This window comes from Zootoca vivipara, chromosome Z1, assembly GCF_965207765.1.
Source record: "Zootoca vivipara chromosome Z1, rZooViv2.hap1.1, whole genome shotgun sequence".
NCBI classification, from domain to species: domain Eukaryota; kingdom Metazoa; phylum Chordata; class Lepidosauria; order Squamata; family Lacertidae; genus Zootoca; species Zootoca vivipara.
In genome coordinates, this window is record NC_142583.1 from 75,184,204 (window position 1) to 75,208,979 (window position 24,776).

The 24,776-nt window shown below is 53.7% G+C and overlaps 1 protein-coding gene and 1 non-coding gene across 11 annotated transcripts in view; both read right to left on the reverse strand.

Annotated features, from left to right (window-relative positions):
* Positions 1-23,769, reverse strand: part of RTKN (rhotekin) — a 30,321-nt gene extending 6,552 nt beyond the window's left edge. For 3 of the 10 annotated variants that reach the window (XM_035134544.3, XM_035134547.3, XM_060278284.2), the window contains exons 1-9: positions 23,505-23,769; positions 10,295-10,494; positions 8,952-9,013; positions 6,062-6,115; positions 5,714-5,831; positions 4,251-4,475; positions 4,062-4,156; positions 2,401-2,507; positions 162-290 (exon numbers count right to left, since the gene is read on the reverse strand). In XM_035134544.3, coding sequence (XP_034990435.3) covers positions 162-290; positions 2,401-2,507; positions 4,062-4,156; positions 4,251-4,475; positions 5,714-5,831; positions 6,062-6,115; positions 8,952-9,013; positions 10,295-10,494; positions 23,505-23,615 — 1,101 coding nt within the window. In that variant the 5' untranslated portion in view covers positions 23,616-23,769. Of the gene's footprint in view, positions 1-161; positions 291-2,400; positions 2,508-4,061; positions 4,157-4,250; positions 4,476-5,713; positions 5,832-6,061; positions 6,116-8,951; positions 9,014-10,294; positions 10,495-12,568; positions 12,700-13,570; positions 13,747-13,930; positions 13,954-16,046; positions 16,435-16,811; positions 16,952-23,504 lie in introns of those variants that run through there. The other 7 variants (XM_088660776.1, XM_060278283.2, XM_088660775.1 and 4 more) reach the window with 7 other exon arrangements.
* Positions 17,603-17,675, reverse strand: TRNAQ-CUG (transfer RNA glutamine (anticodon CUG)). Its single transcript has one exon. It is a non-coding gene; the product is annotated as a tRNA-Gln (tRNA).
* Positions 23,770-24,776: the final 1,007 nt, after the last annotated feature.

Here is a 24,776-nt window from a genome sequence, read left to right on the forward strand (position 1 = left end):
GGGGAGAATCGCCCCGCCCTTGGGTGCATGTCATATTCGCCACTCCGGATGCCCAAGTTGTTTCCTCCGCCACTGGGGACAAGACCCCAAATGTTTTGCCTCCCCACCTGGCCTGAGACATCACCCCCCCCCCCACCCCCCGCCTGCCTCCACCCCCCTACCTTGTTGATCGCAATGGTGAAGGCCGGTTCCTCCTGCGTCTCAACATCTTTGGGGTGCCGGTAGCAGAAGAGGTTGGAGCCCCGCAGGAGGCAAAAGAGTCTCAGCCAGCCCTGATGCTGCTCCCCCTGCTGCACAAACCGGGGGGGGAGAGAGAGGGGGTGTTGTGTTTAGCAGGAGGGAGACCCACACGCCATCTTTCCACGTCCGTCCGTCCGTCCATCCTTCCTCCCCTCCCCAGGACGGGCGCTGCCGTTCTTCCCTGCCTGCCCCCAAATCCCTTTCACCAATGCTCAGAAACGCCACAGCCCCATAACAGAAACACTAAACTGAAAATGAAGCTCCGGTGAGAACAAGCCTCATAGCAGCATCCACTCTCAATTTTTTTTCTCTGGGCCACACTTCCAGAATATTGGTTAATAAAATAAAATAAATAAAATAAAATAAAATAATAAAATAAAATAAAATAAAATAGGTATACCACACTATACCCACAGGTAAAATAATTTGCTTGTGCCACACCGAATTTTTTACAGATAAGAAATACATTGGAAAACAAAAATAAAGAACTCTGAATTATAACATCAGTGTCTGATTTATAACATAGAACACAACTACTTTACAATAGGATCATGGGATATCCAGAAAGCGTAAAACAACGCAGCTACATAAGAATATGGATCATTCCCAAAATGTAATTATAAACAGGTCTCTTCTCTGTATATGGAAGTATGTAGATGATCTCAGCGAGAGACATGAGCTTCCTCTTGCTGGGTAATCTCATTTATATTCGGTCTAATTTGAGACAAGCAAGCTCTCATCTCCTCGTCGACACAAAGAAGCCTTTCTACCCTTTTATGAAAATTAAAAAAATCATTTTGACACTATACTATAGGTCGGCAACGTCTAGCCCATGGGCCAAATGTGGCCCACAAAGGCCATTTATCCGGCCCACGGGCTACCCATGAACTGAGCCGCCCGCTCAGCAAGTCCCCCATGCACTGCGCTAAACCGGCACTGTGCGGCGACTCACCAAGCGGTGCCAGAAATGGCGCCTGTGCCGACACTGGAAATCACATCTGCGCAGTCGCAGAAGCGATTTCTGGAGCTGCGGACTTCCGGACATGGGCAGCACAGCGACAGAAATGGCTTCTGCGCATGTCTGGCCCATGTCCGGCCCACGGACGATAATAGTCCATGAGAATTCTTCGACCCATGGCCGGGAAACGTTGCCAACGGCTGCACCATACTATGCGGCCCTGAAATGCTGAAATGTTTCCTTGCATCTTCCTGCCACACCCTTGAAAGCCACAGCACTACAGCATAAGGACCACATATGAGACTGCAGGATGAGGCCAGAGGGGCCCATCGAGTCAGTCAGCCTCCTCTTCTCCCAGGGGCCAACCAGATGCCCCAAGGGGAAACCCGCAAGCAGGATCCGAGTGCGAGAGCAGACCTCTCCCCGCTCTGTGTCCTGGAAGAGCTTGCTATAAACTAGCTCTACCTCTCTTTCAAACCAGAACCAGTGAAGGCAGTGAAGGTCCTGTGTGAGTGTCTGGAGGCGGTTGGAGGATGGATGGCGGCTAATGGATTGAGGTTGAATCCTGACAAGACAGAAGTACTGTTTTGGGGGAACAGGGGGCGGGCAGGTGTGGAGGACTCCCTGATCTTGAATGGGGTAACTGTGCCCCTGAAGGACCAGGTGCGCAGCCTGGGAGTCATTCTGGACTCCCAGCTGTCCATGGAGGCGCAGGTCAACTCTGTGTCCAGGGCAGCTGTCTACCAGCTCCATCTGGTACGCAGGATGAGTCCCTACCTGCTTGTGGACTGTCTCGCCAGAGTGGTGCATGCTCTAGTTATCTCTCGCTTGGACTACTGCCATGCGCTCCACGTGGGGCTCCCTTTGAAGGTGACCCGGAAACTACAACTAATCCAGAATGCGGCAGCCAGACTGGTGACTGGGAGCGGCCGCCGAGACCACATAACACCGGTCCTGAAAGACCTGCATTGGCTCCCAGTCATAGCTGCCAAGTTCTCCCTTTTTTCAAGGGATTTCCCCTTATGCTGAATAGGCTTCCTCGCGAGAAAAGGGAAAACTTGGCAGCTATGCTCCCAGTACGTTTCCGAGCACAATTCAAAGTGTTGGTGCTGACCTTGAAAGCCCTGAACGGCCTCGGTCAAGTAATAATAATAATAATAATTAGACCTGATAATAATATCAGCCCCCCTCCCAGCACTTACCTGCACCTTCAGGAAGCCACACATCACCTGGCGGAGCATGCAGTTGGGCTGGGCTGCCAGGCGACAGCAGACACTGCCATACAGGGGAAGCCAGAAGGAGCTCTCCTCTGGGGGGGGGGGAGAGAAGAGGAGGGGGTCAGGCGGAGGCAGGTCTGAGCCCCAAAAGAGGGACGAGGGGGCAAGGGGCTCTGTCCCTCCTGGAAAAGAGAGGCCACTTGCCCACCTCCATTGGCGGAACTGGCTCAGGGGCAGCAGCTCCACAAAACGTCAAGAGACGTTGGAACTCCCCGCCTCTTGACATCAGGCAGGGCGAGGGAAGTCTGCCCAGATGTTAGAAAGACAACAGACATTTCAGTCCGTTTTCAGCCTATTGTCATTTTTAACTTTCAAAACTCGTTTCCGAGCGGAAGGGGAGAGACTTCATCAGGCCAGGCTTCTTCCACCTGCCTTGCTCCACCCTCCAGCCTCGGTTTCTCCATCCGCCAGGATTGTATTGGCCAGCAAATGGAAGAGCCAGGCAACACCTACAAAAGCAGACTGGCTCTACAAAATACAGGAAGTGAATTCATGAAAATGGCAAAGCTAACCGCATATATAAGTTACAGGTAGGTAGCCGTGTTGGTCTGAGTCGAAGCAAAATAAAAAAATTCCTTCGTTATCTGATGAAGTGTGCATGCACACGAAAGCTCATACCAAAATAAAAACTTAGTTGGTCTTTAAGGTGCTACTGAAGGAATATTTGTATTTCGCATATATAAGAATGCAGTCAAACCAAAACTCAGACAAGAATGGCAATGTTTTGAAGAATACATGGAGAAAAAACCATGCTGATATGCTTAAAGGGAAATATTAGATTAAAGGGAAATATTAATAAATCACATTATAAAGAGAACAAAATGCAACAACCCAAAAGATTGCAAAGTTTGGTATCAAATTTAAAACAGGCGGAAGTCAAGGTGCCGGGGGGGGGAGCCATGGTGATGGGGAGTCACGAGGGGGGGTACGATTGTTGTTTGTGTGAATAGAAGTTCACTTTCTGTATGTCTATGGTTTTTTTGGGGGGGGTTGCTTTCTGTATTTATAGAACTCAATAAAAAAGATTTTTAAAAAAACTTTAAAACAGCGGTTCCCAATTAGAGAGTGCTAGGGACCCCTCGTTTTTCAAAAGCCAAGCCAGGGACCCCCTTCGTTTGAAAATGTTGATATCTCTATGGTAGTTTTTGCCAAGTGAATGGTGCCCACAGACCCCTGGGTGGGTATAAATAAATGTATTATTATTATTATTATTATTATTATTATTATTATTATTATTCCACCAGTTTTAAAACAAACCAAAAGTTGAAATACTAAAACAGATTAAAATTCTTATCAACTTTCCAAACATCTGGACGGACTTGTCGAATCAAGAATGTTCTTAGCAGGTGCCAAAAAATAGGCAGGGAGTTCCGCAGGGTAGTAAAGAGCTTTTAAGCTCTCCTTGCCTTGCCCACATGGGGGACCCTCTGCCCCCCCCCAACTAGCATACTCCAGCAATTTGCGTCTCAACGCTTTCCGTGTCCGTGCAAAACCCTCGGAACCAAACTGGACTTCAGGACGTTCCTGCTCCCGCAAACCCAAACCCAACACACACACACCCCCATAAAAAACCCTGTTCCGTGTACCATTCCCGGTGACAGCGAGGTCGTGGGTGCGAAAGGCGTCCTGGACGTGGGTCAGGCGCAGGGTGGTGCAGGCCAGCAGCTGGTACTTGGGGCCCCTGGAAGGAAGCAGAGGCGGGTGAGCCCCGAGGGGGCAGGCAGCGGGTGCGAATGCTGTGGAAAGCAGCCTGGCGGCAGGCCCGGGATACTCACGCCACGCTGGGGGCCGGCAGCTGGAGGGGGCTGCTCCCCCCATTGCTGACGGGGCTCCCAGGCACCCCGTCCAGGGCGGCTCGGACCCTCTTCCCGGACGAGCGCCCCAGCGAGCTGCTCAGGCGGCTGGCCAGCTTCTTGGGGGTGCTGCCCAGGGCAGAGTCCTCCTCCAAGCCGGCGCTGTACAGCTCCACCTTCAGCTCAAAGTCCGGGCCGGCCTCCGTGCTGGGGGGAGACAAAGCGGGGGGCACAGGCGGCATGAAAGGGGCAGCCCAGAAGGAGGGAATTTGGATATAAAATGCAACGTACAGCATGGGAGAGGTTCTGGAACTGGAAGTTGACAGCATGCTACACTCGGAAAGAAAACTATATGAAAACTCCTCAGCCTACCAGAGATTCTTCAGCCGTGAACGTTGGGCTAGATCCTGGGTAGACAAACTGAGGCCCCGGGGCCAGATCCAGCCCAATCGCCTTCTCAATCCATCCCACGGACGGTCTGGGAATCAGTGTGTTTTCACATGGGTAGAATGTGTCCTTTTATTTAAAACTAGTGTAATTCAGCCCATTGAGTAAACGGGCGCTAGAACATCCCGGGGTTCGGAGAAGCGCTTGCGCAGCGCTTCTCCGAACCCCGGGACCTGTCCTTGTTGGCGGCGGCGGCAGGGGGACAGGAACGAAGGAGGGGAAAGCAGCCCTTTCTCCTCCTTCCTTCCTCTCCCCCAGCCGCCGATAGGAAGGAGACATCCCGGGGTTCAGAGAAGCGCTTGCGCAGCGCTTCTCCGAACCCCGGGACATGTCCTTGCTGGACGCACACACGCTCTCTCTCCCCCCCCCCCCCGCCGCTGCCAATGCTCAGTCCGGCTAGGAGCAGCGGTTGGCGGCCACAGGGAAACGGTAGGTGGGGGGTGGGGAGAGCACGCGTGTGTGTGCATGCAGTCTCTGCCTCCAATCCCTGTGTCCGTGGGGCACATGTGCAGTAGCGCGGACACAGGGAATCTGGACGCAGAGAGACTTGCACTTATTATATAGGATGCATCTCTGGGTTATTTGTGGGGCATAGGAATTTGTTCATCCCCCCCCCAAAAAAATACAGTCCGGTGGCCCCCACAAGGTTTGAGAAACAGTGGACCGGCCCCCTGCTGAAAAAGTTTGCTGACCCCTGCGCTAGATGCCCCTTCCAACTCTACAATCATTCTATGTGTGGCTTACGTGCCTGTTTGAGCCAGCCAACCCTTCCTGCCCCCCAGGGTCCCTCCCCCCCAGATCTCAGGCCTCCAAACAGACCAAAAAAACCCCACCACCCTCTCTCTCCCCCCCCCCAAATGCCAAAGAACCTAGAACCCCCTTTTAAAACCCTTTCTCCGCACGGCTCCTTTTTCAAGCCTTGCCGCCTCCCGCACGGCCTTGGGGAGCCCCCCCCCCAATTCTGCCCAAAGGGGGCAGGCAGGTGGGCAAGGACTCACAAGAGGATGGTGCTCTCAAAGCAGATGTCGGTCAGGGTCCGATCCACCAGCACCATCTCCGTGTCGTAGATTTCCGGGCCGATCTGAAGCAGGCAGAAGACGGCGCAGCGATGCAGCTCTGTCGAGGAACCAGGGGGCATTTAGGTGGCACCCCTGCCTCTCGGACCCTCCAAACTCCAGCCAGCCCCACAAGGCCCAGGGAAGGGGGGGGAGGGAGAGCTGGCGCCAAGCAGCTTCCGAAATGGGCGCCCGGCTCAGACTGTGGGGCATCTGAACACCGCCAGAGGTGCCATGCGCGGGAAGCAGGGGCATGCGTCATCAGAGGGGCCACCACCAAGAAGGACTCACCGCCCTTGTTCTTGAAATATTCCGTGTCCTTCCACATCAGTGGGATCCGGAGGTCTGGAAAGAGGAGGAGATAAAGAGGGGGAAACTGGTCGGACATGTGGTGGAATTGTAGGAAAATAAGGGGATTTGGGGACTCAATATATAATGAGCTCAAAAAGATGTTTAAAATCTTTTTTGGTGGGGGGGGAAAAACCCCAAGCCTTTCTAATGGGTATAACAGGTATAGATATTCCCAAAAATATGAAGAATATGGCAGCAAGAATCTTAGTAGCCCAAAATTGGAAAGGAGACTCTATCCCGACCAAAATGGATTGGCAGACAAAATTATTAGAATTTTCAGAATCGGCAGGAAGAATCAGAGATAATATAGACCAAACGTTTATTAGAGAGTGGGATATTGACAGAAAATATCTTAAAGAGCATTGTAAAAATGTGAATTCTCTGGCAGGCTTAGAAGGACCCCTGTAGAAACAAAGAAAACCTTATAAAAATAACAATATAGGATAAGATGGGAGTGATAACGAAAAGTGGGCTACATAAAAGAAACTTAGAACCCTCAATGGTGTGACGGGAAGTCATAAGAGAAGCAGTGTTGTAAGAAATTTACTTTTTGCAATTTGTATTATCCTTTGGTTTTTTGTTTGTTGAGGGGTTTTTTTAAACTAATAAAGCAATTTTTTTTAAAAAAAGGAAAACTGGTCTGACAGAAACAAGCATTTCCATTTTGTGGAATTAATTAAACTCAATAGCTCAAATTGGATTTTGAAGGTATGTGCAATACCATACTTTTCCATGTATAAGACTAGGCATTTTTACTAAAAAATAATGTTAAAAAAGGGGGTGTAGTCTTATACACGGGGGCAATTCCCCCCCTATATTCTTAATTTTGAGTTCCCAAAAATAGGGACATCTTGTTGTTGTTGTTTAGTCGTTTAGTCGTGTCCGACTCTTCGTGACCCCCTGGACCAGACCACGCCAGGCACTCCTGTCTTCCACTGCCTCCCGCAGTTTGGTCAAACTCATGTTCGTAGCTTCGAGAACACTGTCCAACCGTCTCGTCCTCTGTCATCCCCTTCTCCTTGTGCCCGCCATCTTTCCCAACATCAGGGTCTTTTCCAAGGATTCTTCTCTTCTCATGAGGTGGCCAAAGTATTGGAGCCTCAGCTTCACGATCTGTCCTTCCAGGGAGCACTCAGGGCTGATTTCCTTAAGAATGGATAGGTTTAATCTTCTTGCAGTCCATGGGACTCTCAAGAGTCTCCTCCAGCACCATAATTCAAAAGCATCAATTCTTCGGCGATCAGCCTTCTTTATGGTCCAGCTCTCACTTCCATACATCACTACTGGGAAAACCATAGCTTTAACTATACAGACGATGATATTCCAGCTGAACTATTTAAAATTTTAAAAGATGATGCTGTTAAGGTGCTACACCCAATATGCCAGCAAGTTTGGAAAACTCAGCAATGGCCAGAGGATTGGAGAAGATCAGTCTACATCCCAATTCCAAAGAAGGGCAGTGCCAAAGAATGCTCCAACTACCGCACAATTGCGCTCATTTCACACGCTAGCAAGGTTATGCTTAAAATTCTACAAGGCAGGCTGAGGCAGTATGTGGACCGAGAACTCCCAGAAGTGCAAGCTGGATTTCGAAGGGGCAGAGGAACCAGAGACCAAATAGCAAACATGCGCTGGATTATGGAGAAAGCTAGAGAGTTCCAGAAAAACGTCTACTTCTGCTTCATTGACTATGCAAAAGCCTTTGACTGTGTCGACCACAGCAAACTATGGCAAGTTCTTAAAGAAATGGGAGTGCCTGATCACCTCATCTGTCTCCTGAGAAATCTCTATGTGGGACAAGAAGCTACAGTTAGAACTGGATATGGAACAACTGAGTGGTTCAAAATTGGGAAAGGAGTACGACAAGGTTGTATATTGTCTCCCTGCTTATGTAACTTATATGCAGAATTCATCATGCGAAAGGCTGGACTAGATGAATCCCAAGCCGGAATTAAGATTGCCGGAAGAAATATCAACAACCTCAGATATGCAGATGACACAACCTTGATGGCAGAAAGCGAGGAGGAATTAAAGAACCTTTTAATGAGGGTGAAAGAGGAGAGCGCAAAATATGGTCTGAAGCTCAACATCAAAAAAACCAAGATCATGGCCACTGGTCCCATCACCTCCTGGCAAATAGAAGGGGAAGAAATTGAGGCAGTGAGAGATTTTACTTTCTTGGGCTCCTTGATCACTGCAGATGGTGACAGCAGTCACGAAATTAAAAGACGCCTGCTTCTTGGGAGAAAAGCAATGACAAACCTAGACAGCATCTTAAAAAGCAGAGACATCACCTTGCCGACAAAGGTCCGTATAGTTAAAGCTAGGGACATCATATAGATGGAAAAATAGGGACGTCTTATAGATGGAAAAATGCAGTAATTGTCACCATTTTGAATTTTGTTGCCTTATCGTCCCCTTGGTGGGTCGTGCAAGCTGCTATATTCTGAATAATGTTTTTATTCTGCTGGGAATCATGGCTCTGCCTTTGGTCTCCTCCAGAACATGCCTAAAGTATTCTTTACAAATCAGTAACAATTCTTGAAAGCCCATTGTAGGGTTGGGATCCTGCTTCTGGAGCCCCGCTCATCTTGTCCAGAGGGGCAATATAGATAGAATCACAGAATCGGAGAGCTGGAAGGGACCCCAGGGTCATCTAGTCCAACCCCCGGCAATGCGGGAATTTGGGCAGAGGGAAGGCTATTTTTGCTCCCCAAAACAGCTCCCCTTTGGGACTGGGCTGCCCTGCACGCCTCTTCCGCTGGGTCCTGGGCCTGGAAGGCATCCATCTGGGCTGCACCTGCAGCCAGGCGGGTCACGGGATCCTTACCTGAGATGCAGACTCTGCCCCGGCAGGGGAGTCGGTCGTCCACGGGACCAGCGTCTGACGGGCTGATGGGGGGAGAAAGGGCTGTCAAAGGCACAGCGAGGACCCCCCCAACCGTCTGCCCCCCAAAAGCCCCACTCCAGCATCACGGGGCAGTTCAGGCTACACTCTTTATTGACAACCCCAAGGATGTGGGGAAGCAGAACGATCTGAAGGCAGCCCTGTTTAGGGGAGTTTTTAATGGGTGACATTTTAATGTATTTTAATCCTTGTTGGAAGCTGCCCAGAGTGGCTGGGGAAACCCAGCCGGATGGGTGGGGTACAAATAAATTATTATTATTATTATTATTATTATTATTATTATTCATTTTAAATGTATTTTAGAAGATTCATATACTACAATTTATTTTTAAAAAGTTCCATGGCTTCATGCAGATTTTAATAGTAAATAAATAAATAAATAAATGATAATAATAATAATAATAATAATAATAACAACAACAACAACAACAACAATAATAATTATACCCCGCCCATCTGGCTGGGTTTCCCCAACCACTCTGGGCAGCTCCAAACAAAATATTAAAAATACAATAAATACAATAAAAAATTTTTGATTATGTTTAACATTGTCAATTGCTTTTACTGCAATACTGTCTTTCGGTTTGTGTATATCACCTTGTGGTCTTTTAGTCCAGTACTGCAGTAGTAGTAGTAGAAGTAGTAATAATAATAATAATAATAATAATAATAATAATAATAATATTTCCATACCCCCCCCTTCATCCGTGAATCACACCCACACCATTAAAACAGATTTAATAGCCCAAGCAGTGGATTAAGAGAGCAGCAATGCTTAGTTCAGAAAAGAGAAGTCAGAAGTAGGAATGAAAAGAACAGTGATAATCTCATAGAAGTGTAGGGCTGGAGGGCACCCAAGGGGTCATCTAGCTCAACCCACTGCAACACAGGAATCGCGTCAGGATCCAAAATTCTTCTGGGAAAGGCCAACTCAGCTACTCCCAAGAGGAGGCTGAACAAACTTCCCTCACCCACAGAAGGTCCCCCCCACAGGCTGTTCTGCTGCAGGAAGCCCCCCCCTCCCCCGGCGAAGAGGCCAGCCTAACCTCGAATCCGGCCCCTTTGGAAAAACCAGGTGGCTGGCGTCAAGGGCCGCCCCTTTCCCAATCCCACCCTAGGCTCTTGGGGGGCTCCTCTCCCAAGCTCTCCACACTGCCGTTCCCAGCTCTCCTTCCAGAGCCAGACCTCAGTCCCAGAGCGTTCCTGAGCATGTGCAGAGCGCTGGCCCAGTCCTGAGGCTCCTCCTCCTCCTCCTCCTCACTCACCGCCTGGCCATCCTCTGCATGACTTGCGCCTCCTTCATGCGCTGCAGCTCGGCCATGTAGGCCAGGATGCGGCTGTTGCAGACCAGCAGGCTCTTGGTGACCTCCAGGGCCTGCTGGCGCTGGGTGCAAGCCGCCAGGAGCTTGCAGGCGCCTTCGCGCATGCGGATCTCATGGTCGATCTTCTTCTGGATGTCGGTGCCCTGCAAGGCGGGGAGAGAGAGATAAGAGACAGAGCGGCGGGGGGGGGGTAGGGGGCTCCAATCCAAGAACAATTGGAGAGCTGGAAGGGAACCCAAGGGGTCATCCAGTCCAACCCCCGCAATGGGGGGGATTTGTGAATGTGGCAGAAGGGGTGGGGGCTCCAATCCACTTTAAATTTTGCTGCACTTTAAATTTTAATACTGTATTTTAATTTGTATTTTAATTAATTGTTTTTATGTTTTATTGTGGTTCTGTTGGTGTCAGCCGCCCTGAGCCCGGTTTTTGACTGGGGAGGGCGGGGTATAAATAAAAATTTATTATTATTATTATTATTATTATTATTATTATTATTATTATTATTTATTATCGCAGGCGTATTCCCCCTTTTCCTCCAAGGAGCTCAAACGATGCCTGGGGGGGGGGGGTGCAGAATCAACCGCCTTCCTGACTGTCAATTTCCCAAAACGCCTTCATGCCGCTGTTGCTTAAAACCATAATAATAATAATAATAATAATAATAATAATAATAATAATAATAATTTTTATTTATACCCCACCCTCCCCAGTCAAAAAACGGGCTCAGGGCGGCTCACACCAACAGAATTACAATAAAACAAAAACAATGAATTAAAATACAGATTAAAATACAGTATTAAAATTTAAAGTGCAGCCTCATTTCAAGTAGTCCATAAAATATATCACAATAAAGGGAAATATTTTACTGTGGTTGGTGTGCCCCCCCCCAAAAAAAACCCACCAGGCATCAATACTGGGAGTCCCCAGGCCCAGTAAGACCCCTGATCTTTGAGTGAGAATTGATGACCCCCAGAACCCATTGTCGAGGCGAGAGCTCAGCCTCAGAACCTGCAAAACCCCGCCTCTTTAAAAGGAGAGAAGTCCCTGAGCATGTGCAGAGTGCATTCTCCTCCCCCCCATTCAAACCATGGCTCATGCTCTGGGGTGACGGAGCAGGGCTTTACAGCCCCCTCCTGCCTCTATTCCCCATCACTCAGCGAGGCTGCAACTCCCGCCAGCCCTAACCATTGGTCCTGCTGGCTGGGGCTGTCAGGAATTGGGGGTCCATCTGGATAGCCACAGGGTTGCCACACCTGGATTAGAATGGACCTTCCTTTCTCCCATAAGCATGCCCTGAAGTGGGGGGGAGGGGCTGTCCAGCCAGGGGCCCCCACTGTCTGCCAGTAGCATTGGGGGGCGGAGAGGGATCCCTGCAAAGCCCCCCCCCCAAGTTGGCATCCACAGGACAGACAGCTCAGGTTGCCAGCGGACCAATGCAAGGGCGATTGTGCCCAAGAGCTTGTGCAGAGTGCCTCCCCATAACATGCACACAGACACAGTAGACATCTCGAATTCCAGGGAATCCCAACTAAAGCACCTGTGGCAGGTGGCCATCCAAGCTGGGGGTGAATAAGAAAAGCTCTAAATCAAGAAAATCTTGAATAAAAAATAACAACAATAAGAAGAAGAAACGCTCTGGGGGTGGAGTCTCTTGCCCCCCACCCCTTGCGCAATAGAAATTATGTACCACCTATGGGGTGGAGGTGAGGAGAGAGATCTGAAAGGAGGGATACAATTTGGGGGTGCCAAATTCCTTCCTTCTCCCCCTTTGTTGCAGGGGGCTGGACTAGATGTCCCTTGGGGGACCCCTTTCCAACTCTGCCATTCTCAGCTTCAGGCTCTGCAGCCTTTCGCCCAGGCCAGATGAAATCCCAATTAGCATCCATTTTTTGCCTCGGAGGAGGCTTTGGGTACGGGTGAGGGGGTGGTCCTCTCGTGACTGACCCCCCCCCAATGCCCCTGGCAGATGCAGAGGACAAACCCCCCCCTCGTCTCTACAGTTACGTACCCCCCCACACACCAGCCTCAACCCCCTCCCTCCCCCCCCCCAAGCCTGGCACTAAAGGACCGTGAAGCAGCAAAAAGAGGCAGCAAAATGCCCTCCATTGTGCCATGCGCAGAGATGGGCAGGGGGGGGTTCCTGCCTCCTCCAGGCCTCTCCAACCTGTTCCTGGGGTCCCCCCTCACCCCCCAAGTGTCCCTCCCTCAGCCGCTCACCTTGGCTAGCCTGCCGCTCTCCATGCCGGCGCCCCCTAACTAGCTGCTGGCCCCCCAGCCCATGTCTGCTGCGGCAAAGGCGGCCCTGGCAAGTGGCAGCAGCGGGGCGGCTGACAGCTGAAGGGGGAGGGACGGAGGGGGGGTCGGCACAGCAGCTGAGGAAACTCTGACATCACCAGCTGCCTATTTATAGACGGCTGGGGTGGGGGCAGCTGTGCTGGGGAGCCCACGGCCTCCTCTGTCCGTCGTCCCCCCATAAAATGGGGAGGGGGAAAGCAGGGGTCTGCTGGGGAAGGGGAGTGGGGGGGAGCTGCTCCCCAGGCTGCCTGAGACACCCCAAAAAAGGCCCTCCCCCTGAGAAAAGGGAAGGGGACCCGTTAGAGATGGGGGGCATCCTTTGTGGCACTGGAGGACGCAGCTCACCCCAGAACTCAGGGACGGAGCAGGGGGGGGACTCTCCTAGGCAACCTGATGGGGGCGAGGAAGGGGGGCAGGTCTTCGGAGGCGGCCAGAGGGTGAGGGGCAAAGGGTGGGGCCGGCATGAAGCTCAAAACTCTGCCCCCCCCATTAGCCTGGGCTAATCAGCTTGTGGCGTTGGCGGCTGCCGGGAGATTATGGCAAAGATGCTGAGGATTTAGCAGGGCTGGGAGGAAAATCTGGAGTGGGGGGGGAGTGTCTGATCAATGCCTCCCCCCACCCCCAGGCAGTGGAGTCTGGCCAGCAGCCAGGATTCTCCGCCAAAACCTCATTTCGGTGCCAATCACAAAAGCATCAAACTGCAGAGTTGGAAGGGGCCCCACAAGTCATCTAGACCAACCCCCCGCAATGCAGGATCATAGAATCATAGAGCTGGAAGAGACCACAAGGGCCATCCAGTCCAACCCCCTGCCAAGCAGGAAACACCATCAAAGCATTCTTGACAAGCCTCTGCTTAAAGACCTCCAAAGAAGGAGAATCCACCACACTCCTTGGCAGCAAATTCCACTGCCGAACAGCTCTTACTGTCAGGAAGTTCTTCCTCATGTTTAGGTGGAATCTTCTTTCTTGAAGTTTGAATCCATTGCTCCGTGTCCGCTTCTCTGGAGCAGCGGATGATGGGCAATGTAGTCCAAAAACAGCTGGAGACCCAAATTTGGGAAACACTGGACTAGATGATCCTTGAAGTCCCTTCCAACTCCATGATTTTGACCTTTTAGGGACCACCAGCTCCGCGCAGCGCCAACCAGAGATAGGCAGTCCAGCCGCACCTGCAGGGCCCGCCGGCGGGGCTTACTCGTGAGTAAATGCCCGCGCTGAGACCTCCAAAGAAGGAGACTCCACCACACTCCTTGGTAGCAAATTCCACTGCCGAACAGCTCTTACTGTCAGGAAGTTCTTCCTAATGTTTAGGTGGAATCTTCTTTCTTGTACTTTGAATCCATTGCTCCGTGTCCGCTTCTCTGGAGCAGCAGAAAACAACCTTTCACCCTCCTCTATATGCAGGAATCACAGCTGATCTCAACAGAGTCCCTCTGAGCACAAGCAGAGTGCCGCTGCTTCAGAGCTCAGCAACTGAAACCAGTCCAGACCGACCCACTCAGAGGGGTGGAGAGAAAGAGAGAGAAGTGGGTCAGGGAAGGGGCTCCCTGCACCTCACATCCCCCCCCCCCGGCTGAAATCATTACTATTATTATTTATTGCTCTTTATGAGCATTTATATCCCACCTTTTTCCTCCAAGGAGCCGGAAGGGGCGCACAGAGTCCTCCGACTCCTCCTCTGACCCCACAACAACCCTGCGAGGGAGGGGAGGCTGAGATGCTTCACGACTGAGTGGTTATTCAAACCCTGGCCTCTCCCATGTCCTAGTCCAGTAGTCCAGCGGCTCTAACCACTATGCCGTGCTGCTTCACCTTGGCCCAGCCAGGGACAAGACCAGCCCCCCCCAAGCCAAAAGCCTTTGAGGTTCTCCCCCCTCAAAGGTCAGCAACTTAGGCCTACCTGGCTTTTTCGGGGGGGAGCAACAGCGGAATGGGGGGTGCCTGGGTCAAGGGTGACCAAACAGATGCCCCCATGCAAGCAGGATTCGAACACAAGAGCCTTCTCCCCTCCTGGGGGTTCCAGCCCCTGGTCTCCTGCAGCAGGGCGTTCCACAGGTTAACCATATGCTGCGTGAAGAAGGGCTTCCTTTTCTCTGTTCTCAGTTGGGCAAAGAAGCAGAGCTTGGCTGGCCTCACCTCCCAAAGGACAGGGCACAGTTGGAAAAGGATCCAACAGATCCCGGATCCACTGCCCTATGAGGAAAAGTTTCAGCTGTGGGACTTGGAGAAAAGGCGACACGATAGACGTTTCTAAAATGATGCCTTGCCTGGGGAAACAGAGGCTTCTCTGGAACTCGTGCACAAACCATGAAGCTGAATGTTGGAAGATAACAGACAGTCCTTCTTTGTGCAGTGCAGAGTTAAACTGTGGAACTCCCTCCCACAAGAGGCTGCATAGCTTCAAAAGAGGAGGAGCAGACGAGGGCTGTCAGTGGCTACTAGCCAGGATGGCTCAGCCTCCGCAGTCGCTCTGGCATCCCAGCAGCTGGAAAGGTCAGGGGGAGGGTGGGGCCGTTCTTGAGCTCCAATCCTGCTTTGGGGCTTCCCTTTGGCCACTGGGGGGGACAGGAGGCTGGCCTGATCCAGCCAAGGGGCTCTTCTGAGGCTCCCTTTCCTGCTGGGCCCAGGCAGGAAGTCCCACTTTTCTGCCAAAGGAACATTCTGCTGCACCAAACCGGATGAGCAAAGCGGAAGCAAACCCCAAAGGGCACCAGCCCACCCACCCCCCCAAAAAAAACCCCGCCTGTGGAGCGAGGCTGGACTCTGGCACAAGCCCAACGACAGCCTGGCCAGGCGGACTCCCAGCAGAAGCCCTGGAAAACAGAGAGGCATTGAAACGCCACAATACTGCACCTGTCTCTTGCCACACTGCAACCATCAGGAGAACAATTCCAGGGCAATATCGTTGGATCGAGGTGGAGACACACAGCATGCGAGTCGAGGGCACCCACTGCACTCCTCATCGGGTCTCCTGCTCCCCCCCTTTTACAAATGAAGGTGCCTGCCCCCTGCCCCCTGCCCTATTCAGCTCGGAGACAAAGAGAAGACGCAGGCCAGTGCCAGTAATCGGGTTACAGGGGAGCGTCAGGCAAACATCCAGGAGACCCCAAGCCGTACTATAGACAATCTGTTGGCTTCTACTCAGCTGAGCAAGGCAGGCGCCAGCTTCTGAGCTCCACAGCACTCCGCACTAGGCATCGCTAAACGTGCAACACAAGTTGGGGGAAACTCCAAACTTTGCACTCTGGAAGATGGTGTGAAGATCTCTTTCACAATGCACTCCCCACTCACACAGGTCTCCGGCATTCCCCCGGCCCGCCTCCCTTCGGAAGGAGCCCCCCTCCCTGAAGCAAAGCCCCTCCCAGCAGGGTGGCAAGGACCTGCTCAGCTGCCCCCTTACCTCCAGGCTGAGGGCAATCTGTCGGATGTAGAGCATGTTGAGGTCCTCCAGGATGCGGAGTTTGTCCTGCATCTTGGCAAAGCAGCCTCTCCCTCACCGGTGCCTCCTCTGTGGGGTGCAGGAAGCCGGAGGGCACCCCTAGCGCCCCAGGGCGGCAGGGCCAGGGGCCCCTTGCAGGGCCCCCATCTGGGCACGGCTCGGGCCGCTTCTGACACCAGGAAACACCGTGCCGCCTGCACCCGGAGAGCTGGCGTGGAGCAGCAGAGGTCTCCAGCCTGCCTGTGGGGTGGAGTGGGGTGGGGTGGGGCAGGGAGCCCCCCCCCGGGCTCCTGGCCTCTTGCTGCTGCTGCCCAGGCCTCCGTCAGCAGATTCTGCGCCCCCGGCCGAGCTGCGGAGAGAACAGGGCCATCCTTTCATGCCAGCCCAGCGGCTCCAGACTCCCACCCCCAGAACAAGCAGCCTCTGTGCCTGGAAAGGGCAGCAGCGCTGGCTGGGCTGGGCTGGGCTGGGCTGGGCCCCCCATTTCACAAAGGCAGGGAGCCTGGTAGCCAGCTGGCACACACACACCCCACAAGGAGGTGAGTGGCCCATTGTGGCCTGCAGGCAAGGAGCCCTTTGCCTTGGGGGTCCCATGCGCCCTGGAAGGTCCCACATCCCTGCAGCAGCAGCAGCACCACCAGCCGCCTCTTCTCTCCCTGGCCTGCCTGGTGCTGCCCCCTGCGTGCCCCACATCACCCCTCTGCTGCCCCTGGGCCCGGCTCTCACCTCCTGCCCCTCAGCGGGGCTCCTTCTCCCTCTCAGGCCCCCCATGCGCCTTGCTCCAGCTGCAAGCGTCTTCCCCCCATAGACAGGAAACTGCCTGGCCCCCTATCCGCCTCTCCCCTCCAGCCCAGCATTCCTGGTTGGGCTCCTCTTCCAAGAGCCGCCCCTGCAAGCTCCTCCGCCTGCTGGCTGCTCCCTTGCGCCAGGGGCCGCCTCTTCCAGGCCCCGGCCCTCCCTCCCACCGGCCGGGAGAGGGAGGGAGGGAGCCCGGCTGCTGCCAGCCCCTCATCCCAGACTCAGGCCTGGAGGGAAGGAGGAGAAAGCCACTCTCACACAAAAAACAGGCACACTCCGGAGCCCACGTGGCAGAGAGCTGGCCAACGTCCCCTGCTGCGCTCAAGGCAGCCCAGGGCCACATGCCCAAGGAGACACACCCGGCCGGAGCTTGGCACCAAGGCAGACATCGCAGCCAACCTCGCCAGGCAGCCCTGAAGCTGCTCTAGGGGTCGCTCTGCCTTTTCCTCGACCAAAGCAGTCCAAGATTGGCACAGCTGCCCCCCACAAAGCAAACTCCCTCCTCGTAGGAGCCTCCAGGATGGGCTCGGAGACTGTGGAGTGTGCTTGGTGCCAAGCAGAAGAACACACCACTCTCTCAAACGTCTCCAGGGCTCTCGGTGCCAACCGGTTACGCACACAGCGCCCGGCAGGGTTGTCTGCCTCCTTTGGGAAACTTCCAGGGCTGGAAGGGACCCTGGGGGTCATCCAGTCCAACCCCCTGCAACGCAGGAACGTTTTGCCCAATGTGGGGTTCGAACCCATGCCCCTGAGATTCAGAGTCTCATGCTCTACCAACTGAGCCATCTCGGCATGCCTGCCCCCTCGGTGAGGCAGCTCCACCACCCCGTCGGCCAGGAACTGGGGGCCACAGCATAAAAAGGAGAGGGGCTCACACCTGCCATGGCCAAGAGGGGCGACTCACAGAGTCCTAGAAGTTTAGAGTTTGGAAGGGCCCCCAAGAGTCATCTAGTCAACCCGCCGTGCGATGCTGTGAGTCTATGAAATATCTAAACGGCTGCCAAATGGAAGATGGAGGTAGCTTGCTTTCTGGCGCTCCTCCAGAGCGTCGGACCCAATAGTTTAACACTACAAGGAAGGAGATTCCGACTAAACATCAGGAGGAACTTTCAAGTCGAACCATCTCCCTGAGGCGCAAGGTGTGCTTTTGGGCTGGAGGCTGTAGCTTGAAAGCGTTGGCTTGTTTCGTTTTTAAACCAGGGTGTATTTAAAATGGGACTTCCTCCCCTGCAGCCCGAAATAGTACAGTCTGCTCTCCTGCTGCCTCATTCTGCTGGGGCCAATGCAAATAAGGCCCCGCGTGGCGCCGCTTCAGGGTGCAACTGCCAAGAACCTGCCCAGGCTCCCGAAAGATGATACCGGATGATGCCAATTGCTCACCTGTGTCTGCCTGTGAGGGCCTTGTATTAGAAAGCATAGAATGCAACTTCCTTCCCACCCCCAGAATATCTGTCAATCAAAGAGAGCTGGGCAGAACCCAGGAGTCCTGCCTGCCCCCACCCCACCCCACAGCACCAGGAAGACCCACCAAGACACAGCCCTGGAACCTTTCAAGTAAGAGAGCGCACAGAGCCTCTGGGCATGGGCAGAGTGCAACCTGAGGCTGCGCTCTGTGACTGAGATGAAGAGGAAGAGGATTTCTACGGGTGCCAAGGCGGCTGCCCTTCCATGGGCAGTCACACACCCCACCAGGAAGGTGGCAGCACCCACCTTCGTAAGATCCAGCCTCCGCCGAGCAGCACAATTGCTGTCTGTTTTCCAGCAGGACTCTTGTGCTGCCTTGGGACTCCCAGCACCCTGAGGTGCTCCCCCCCCCCTAGATTCTTTGTCCGTCTGCCAATTTTGGGGCTCTGCCAAGCCTGCTAATACTTCCCTCTTGTGAGTGGGTGGCAACGGTGCCCTTTTGGCTACAGAAGGATTGCCACTCGCTCCTGAACATCAGAAATAAGAGGGAATTAAGGTGAGCTGCGTGGCGGATTTCCTTCTGTCTGCCCTCTGTGGCTTCAGGTGAACCCAAGTCCTCGTAAATCTGTTACGAGAAGGGCCAGGCATATCTCTGGCTGCCAGCCTCCAGAGTTCACCACGCCGGTCGCAATTCTCAAGGCAATGACATAAGACAGAACGCTGCCCCACAATTGCTGGCGGGAGCCGGGAGCGAGGCCAGAACACCTGCGCTCAGAGGTCTTCATTGGCTGACCATTTGCTACTGGGCCCGAGTTCAAGGAGTTACCGTGAGTCGATAAAGCCCTTAGCAACTTGGGACCGGCAAGATCGCCTGACCCCAAGGTGCCCACTCAGCCTCTTTGATTGGCGGAATTGGCCCAGATACAGGTGCCACATAATATACCCAACTGGGTATTTGTAAGGACCCGACCATTTGAGGTGCCTACCCTTTGGAACTCCCTGCCAATTGATACCCAGCCTTCACTGCATCCTTTTCGGCACCTGCTAAAAATATCCCTTTTGAGACAAGCCTACCTAGATGCTGAGAAAGTTGACGCAAGTTTTAACTTGTTTCAAAGTATTTTAACAGTTCGTATGTTTTTGGTTGGTTTGTTTTTAAACAGTGCAAAAAAAAAATACAATTCGAATAAATAAGTCTTAAACAGACATGCAGGGAAACGCCAGCCCTGCTGTGCTGTCATTCCGGGGAGTTGTTAGCTGAATCAGGCCTAATCTAATGAGGAAATGCCTCATCACCTGGAGGAAAGCATTCCACTTGCTGGGACAAGGAGCACAGCCAGGCTCCTTGTTCCAGGCTAAATGCAAATCCTCCTTCTGGACTTGTGTGGAGACTTCCCAGAACCCCTTAAACTTCTGCTGTTGCCTCTAGGAAAGAAGGCGGCAGTGTCGGAGCAGAAAGGACCGGTCAGAGCTGCAACAAAATGTTGCAGCGTGCAATGCTCCTGGTCACGGTTCCAGTCAACCACCCATGCCCCTCTCCACCGCGATACTCCACCACAAACACACGCCTGGCTCTCTCCAATGAGCATGCTCAGTCCTCATAGAGTCACAGAATGGTAAAGTTGGCAGGGACCCCCCCAAGGGTTGTCTAGTTCCCTGCAATGCAGGAATCACAGCAAGCTGACCACAGGGTTTTTGGGGAGACAGGGTCTGTGAGCTTCCCCCCCCCCCAGATTCCTGGCACTTCCACAAAGTAGCAGGGCCCCATCCAGCCTGCCGCCACCTCTCCTGCCCTTTGGTGCGCAGTATGCGACCCTGTTTTGGCTGCACAAGCAACAACACACACAGGCTGGGCGCTGGAAATAGAAGGAGCGGTTATTTCAGGCGGGTTAAAAATAAAAGGAGGGACCATGTCTGAATGCAGCACGCCTTAATTCTGGACGGGACTGAAAACGCTGCTCGGCGGCTGCGTGCAAAAAAAATTGCAACGGAAAACAGAGGATGCAAAGTCTTCAAGCCTCACTTGGGGGGTTGGGTAGAAGTCCAGGCTTCCACGCCCACCCCTCTGACCCCACCCAGCATTGGCACCCAAAGTCCCTGGGTGGGCTTCGGCCTGGGCCATGGAAAGCATCTGAAGAACAGGAGGAGAGGCTGCTGGATCAGGCCAAAGGGAGCCCATTTAATTCAGCCACCTGTTCTCCCAGTGACCAACCAGCAGGGGCACCGACTTAGGCACCAGGGTATGGCTGCCCAATGGTGCTGCCAACGTAACATGAGGTCATGACATCGTGATGTCACATTATGTCGGCTGCGGCGCAGGGCCTTCCAAGGCCTTGCGAGACCTCCGTCGCAACTCCCAGTTTATACCAGAAGTCATGTTGGGAGGCCTGGCACAGCCTCAAACGTCGCCAGGGAGGTTGAGTCGGGGCTCGGATGCAAGTCAAAACCGGAAGTTGTGTCGGCTGAGCACCCACCACCCCAAAAAGTGGTGGGTGCCCTGACACCCAGGCCCCCCTAGAGTTGGCGCCTATGCCAACCAGTTGCCCCAAAGGGAAACCCACAGGCAGGATACAAACACAAGAGCAACTCCCCTCCCCACCCTGGCTAGCAGCGCCCAACAGCCCTCTCTCCTCCATGAATCTGCCCACCTGGGCCAGTCACCATCCCTGCCTCCTGTGGGAGGGAGTTCCGTAGTTCAACTCTGCACCTTATTAATTATACAGAGTCATAATAAGCCCACCCTGCTCTGCACTGTCTGCACAGGCTGGCAGTGGCTCTTCAGGGTCTCAGACGGAGGCAGATTCCTGCCTCGCACGGGGTTGGCCTAGATGACCCTTGGGGTCCCTTCCAACTCCACAATTCTATAGTAAGCCCTGGCAGAAGAAAGCAGGGCAGCCCCGAGCGGCTGCAGGGGTCAGTGGTCACCGCAGACAGCCCCAGATCCAGAGTTCAGGGCCCGGGGGGCGGGGAGTCCCAGGTGTGGCAAAGCTGGGCTCAGTTCCAGGAAGTCTGGCCAAGGCTGGTCCTGGGGAGAGGAGGGCAGGTGCTGGAGACATAGAGGGAAGTCCCTGGCTGGGAAGATAATAGAGCCTTTGTTCCCCTTCCCTGGGGGGTGGGGAAGCTGGCCGTAACCCTCTCCCTGGCCACAGGGCAGGCCCCAAACCCCAGCAGAATCAGGCAGCGGAGGGGCTGGAGGAGGGGGCAGCCCCCCTCGGCCAAATGCTCTCAAGGGACAAGTTTCTAGCCCCTGTGAGTGTCTGCGGGAACTTCCCCACACCTGACAGCCTGGGCAGGGCAGGGCAGGCGGGAAACAGTGGGTCCTGGAGACCCCAAAAAGGTGACCCGGTCATCTGGGTCAGGCATGGCTTTGGAGGGTCTTTGGTAGTCCAGGGAGGCACAAGAATCCTACAGAAGTTGATTATTATTATTATTATTATTATTATTATTATTATTATTATTATTATTATTATTATTATTCTATACCCTGCCCATCTAGTCGGGCCTCCCCAGCCACTCTGGGTGGCTCCCAACAGATTAAAAACAGAATAAAACCTCGAACATTAAAACCTCCCTAAACAGGGCTGCCTTCAGATGTCTTCTAAACGTCAGGTGGTTGTTTATTTCCTTGACATCTGATGGGAGGGCGTTCCACAGGGCAGGCGCCACCACCAAGAAGGCCCTCTGCCAGAGAAGGAACCGCCAGAAGGCCCTCGGAGCGGGACCTCTGTGTCCAGGCAGAATGATGGGGGTGGAGACACTCCTTCAGGTCTACTGGGCCAAGGCTGTTTAGAATTGCAAGTGGGGTGTCCCCAGTATAGGGGATGAGGATCATGGCAAGTGAAGTGACCTTTCCTAGGGGCCCTTTGCCTACAGCTCAGCCCGCCCAGCCTGGGGCTCTGTGGGGCATGGAGCAACAGCTTCTGGCACCTCAGACCTCAGTTGCACCCTCTGCAAAATGGGAAGAAGTGGCCTCACAGAACCATTGCAAGGAGGAACTTTGCTCGAAAAGTGCAACTCACTCGGCCATACAAACTGCTGTGCTAATAAGTATAGATTTATTTCGTACCTGTTACTCGCAGCCACCCACTGGCTTTCGCCCAAAACGAGGGCAGGCGTGTTCCCCAAATCCCTGCCACCTTCTGAACATGAGCAAATCTCTCCCCCACTTCAGATTTAGCCCTCCCCCTGGACCCCCACCCCCATCAGAACCATCCTCCACCATCACCAAGAAAGCTAGTGTGGCCTAGAGGTTAGAGTGTTGGGAGACCCGGGTTCAAATCCTACCCCCAACTCAGCCATGAAGCTCCCTGGGTGACCTTGTGCCAGTCACTGCCTCTTTACCTCAGAAGGTTCTTGTGGGCGTTAAATGAGGACTAGGCACCTGGAGACCCCTAGTGGATTTGAATCCGCTTTATAATCTGGTTCTCAGCAGTGGTTCAAACTTTAAGCTGCTGTTACACCATTATTATTAATATTAATATTAATATTAATATTTGCATTCCGCCCTTCATTTGAAGATCACAGGACAGCTTTTCCAACAAATGACAGACTAGATGATATTGCTGGTGTTTACTGGATCTTAAATTATGTTGATTACATGTGACTAATAAATTAATTGATTCATTTAAAATGACGACTTGGGCCTGGGAGACCAGGTTTCAAATTCGTCCACTCAACCACGAAGCTCACTGGATGCCCCCGGGGGGGGGGGCAGCCCCTCTCAGCCTAACCTAGAGCCTCCCTCGCAGGGTTGGTGTCAGAATTAATCGAGGGGGGGGGGCGGAAACCATATAAGTCACTTTGGGCTCCTTGGAGGAAAAAAGTGGGATATAAATGCAGTGTGGGGAAAATCTCCCACGGTGGTGGTGATGGGTGGGTCACTCTCTCGTCTCCTGGCCCTCCCCGTCGAAAAGGGACCCCGGGGGCCATCTAGTCCAACCCCCTGCAATGCAGGAATGCAGCTTCCCTCCCCAGCCTGGAAACCGAACTATTTCTCAGCTGCTGCTACTCCGGCGTGGCGCTTCTCTTCAGCCCGAGTTCCGCGCCAGGTGCTCGACGAACCCAACCAAGAGAGCCTCGCCCGCCTCGACGTGAGCGCGTCCCGCAGACCTGGCTCCCCACCCCCACCCTGCCCCACGGCCACGCGGATCCTCGCCTCCGCCCGGGACCTTCCCTCGCCACCCGCGTGGCCGTCCGCTCCCCCCCCCCTGCGCCTACCTGGTCCGTGTCGCCGACGAGGCTAAGGCGGAACCGGCCCCGTCGGATCTCCATCTCCAGGGCTGAGCCCCGCGCGACCGTCACTCTGCTGCGGTGGTGCCGCTGGAACATGGTGGGGCCGGGGGGGGGCAGCGCACCGGGGACCGTCGGGGACCGTCGGGTGGGAAGCCTCCGCAACTAAGCGCCGCGAAAGGGACTTCGGCTCCGACGGCGGGCGGCGCTGGGCGCGAGTGAGTCCACCTGGGCGGCCTTTAGCGGCGGGGGCGGCGCCGCGGCTGCTTCCGCCTCGCCCCGCCCCGTCGTGGGAGGCGAAGGCCGCCCAGCGGGCGCGGAGATTCGGCGGCTGGACGGACGCGAAGAGGACGGGGCAGGGGCGGGACGAGGCAAGGGGGGGGTCCTTCAGCTCCGGCCGGGACGCGCGACCCCCGACGGCCCCGCCACGCGCCCCTCGAGCCTTCCGCCAGAGCGGAGGACCCTCCTCGGTGCGTGGCTCTCAATAAATGCTAAAGTTATCAATTTAATAAACAGCAATAATTAAAGTTCGGAGGGAAAGAGCTCTTCTAACTTCCTGACAGTAAGAGCTGTTCGGCAGTGGAATTTGCTACCAAGGAGTGTGGTGGAGTCTCCTTCTTTGGAGGTCTTTAAGCAGAGGCTTGACAGGCATATGTCAAGAATGCTTTGATGGTGTTTCCTGCTTGGCAGGGGGTTGGACTGGATGGCCCTTGTGGTCTCTTCCAACTCTAGGATTCTATGATTCTGACGGCAAGAGCTGTTCGACAGTGCAGCAGTCTCGCTCGAAAGGTGGAGATGTTTAAGCAGAAGAAGGGGGGCCGCCCGCCCGCCAGGAATTCTTTAGCTGCAGTTCTTGAATTCAGGGGGTTGGGCTAGATGACCGCTGGGGTCCCTCCCAACTCTTTTGTTCTATGGAACCCGACAATTGTGTGCCTGGATAGGCTTGCCCAAACGGAGACATTTTAAGCAGGCATCGAAAAGAGTGGAGGGCAGGCGCTTGCCTGATGTCAACAGGCAGGGAGTTCCAAAGTGTAGTAAGAAATTAAAAGATTTATTTCTTACAAATGCAGGAAAGGGCATTGTGTGGCCCCTGTCACAGGGCCGGATTTGCAGGATCAGACCAAAGCATCTGAGAGGGGGCACATTCATGCAGAGCCTGGTGTGCCTGAGATTCGCTCGGGGTTCCAGCTCCCCCTTTATTTTTAGGGGGCCAGTTTCCTTTCATTTCTCCCCAGGGAGGCAGGGTGTTGGGGGTCTCCT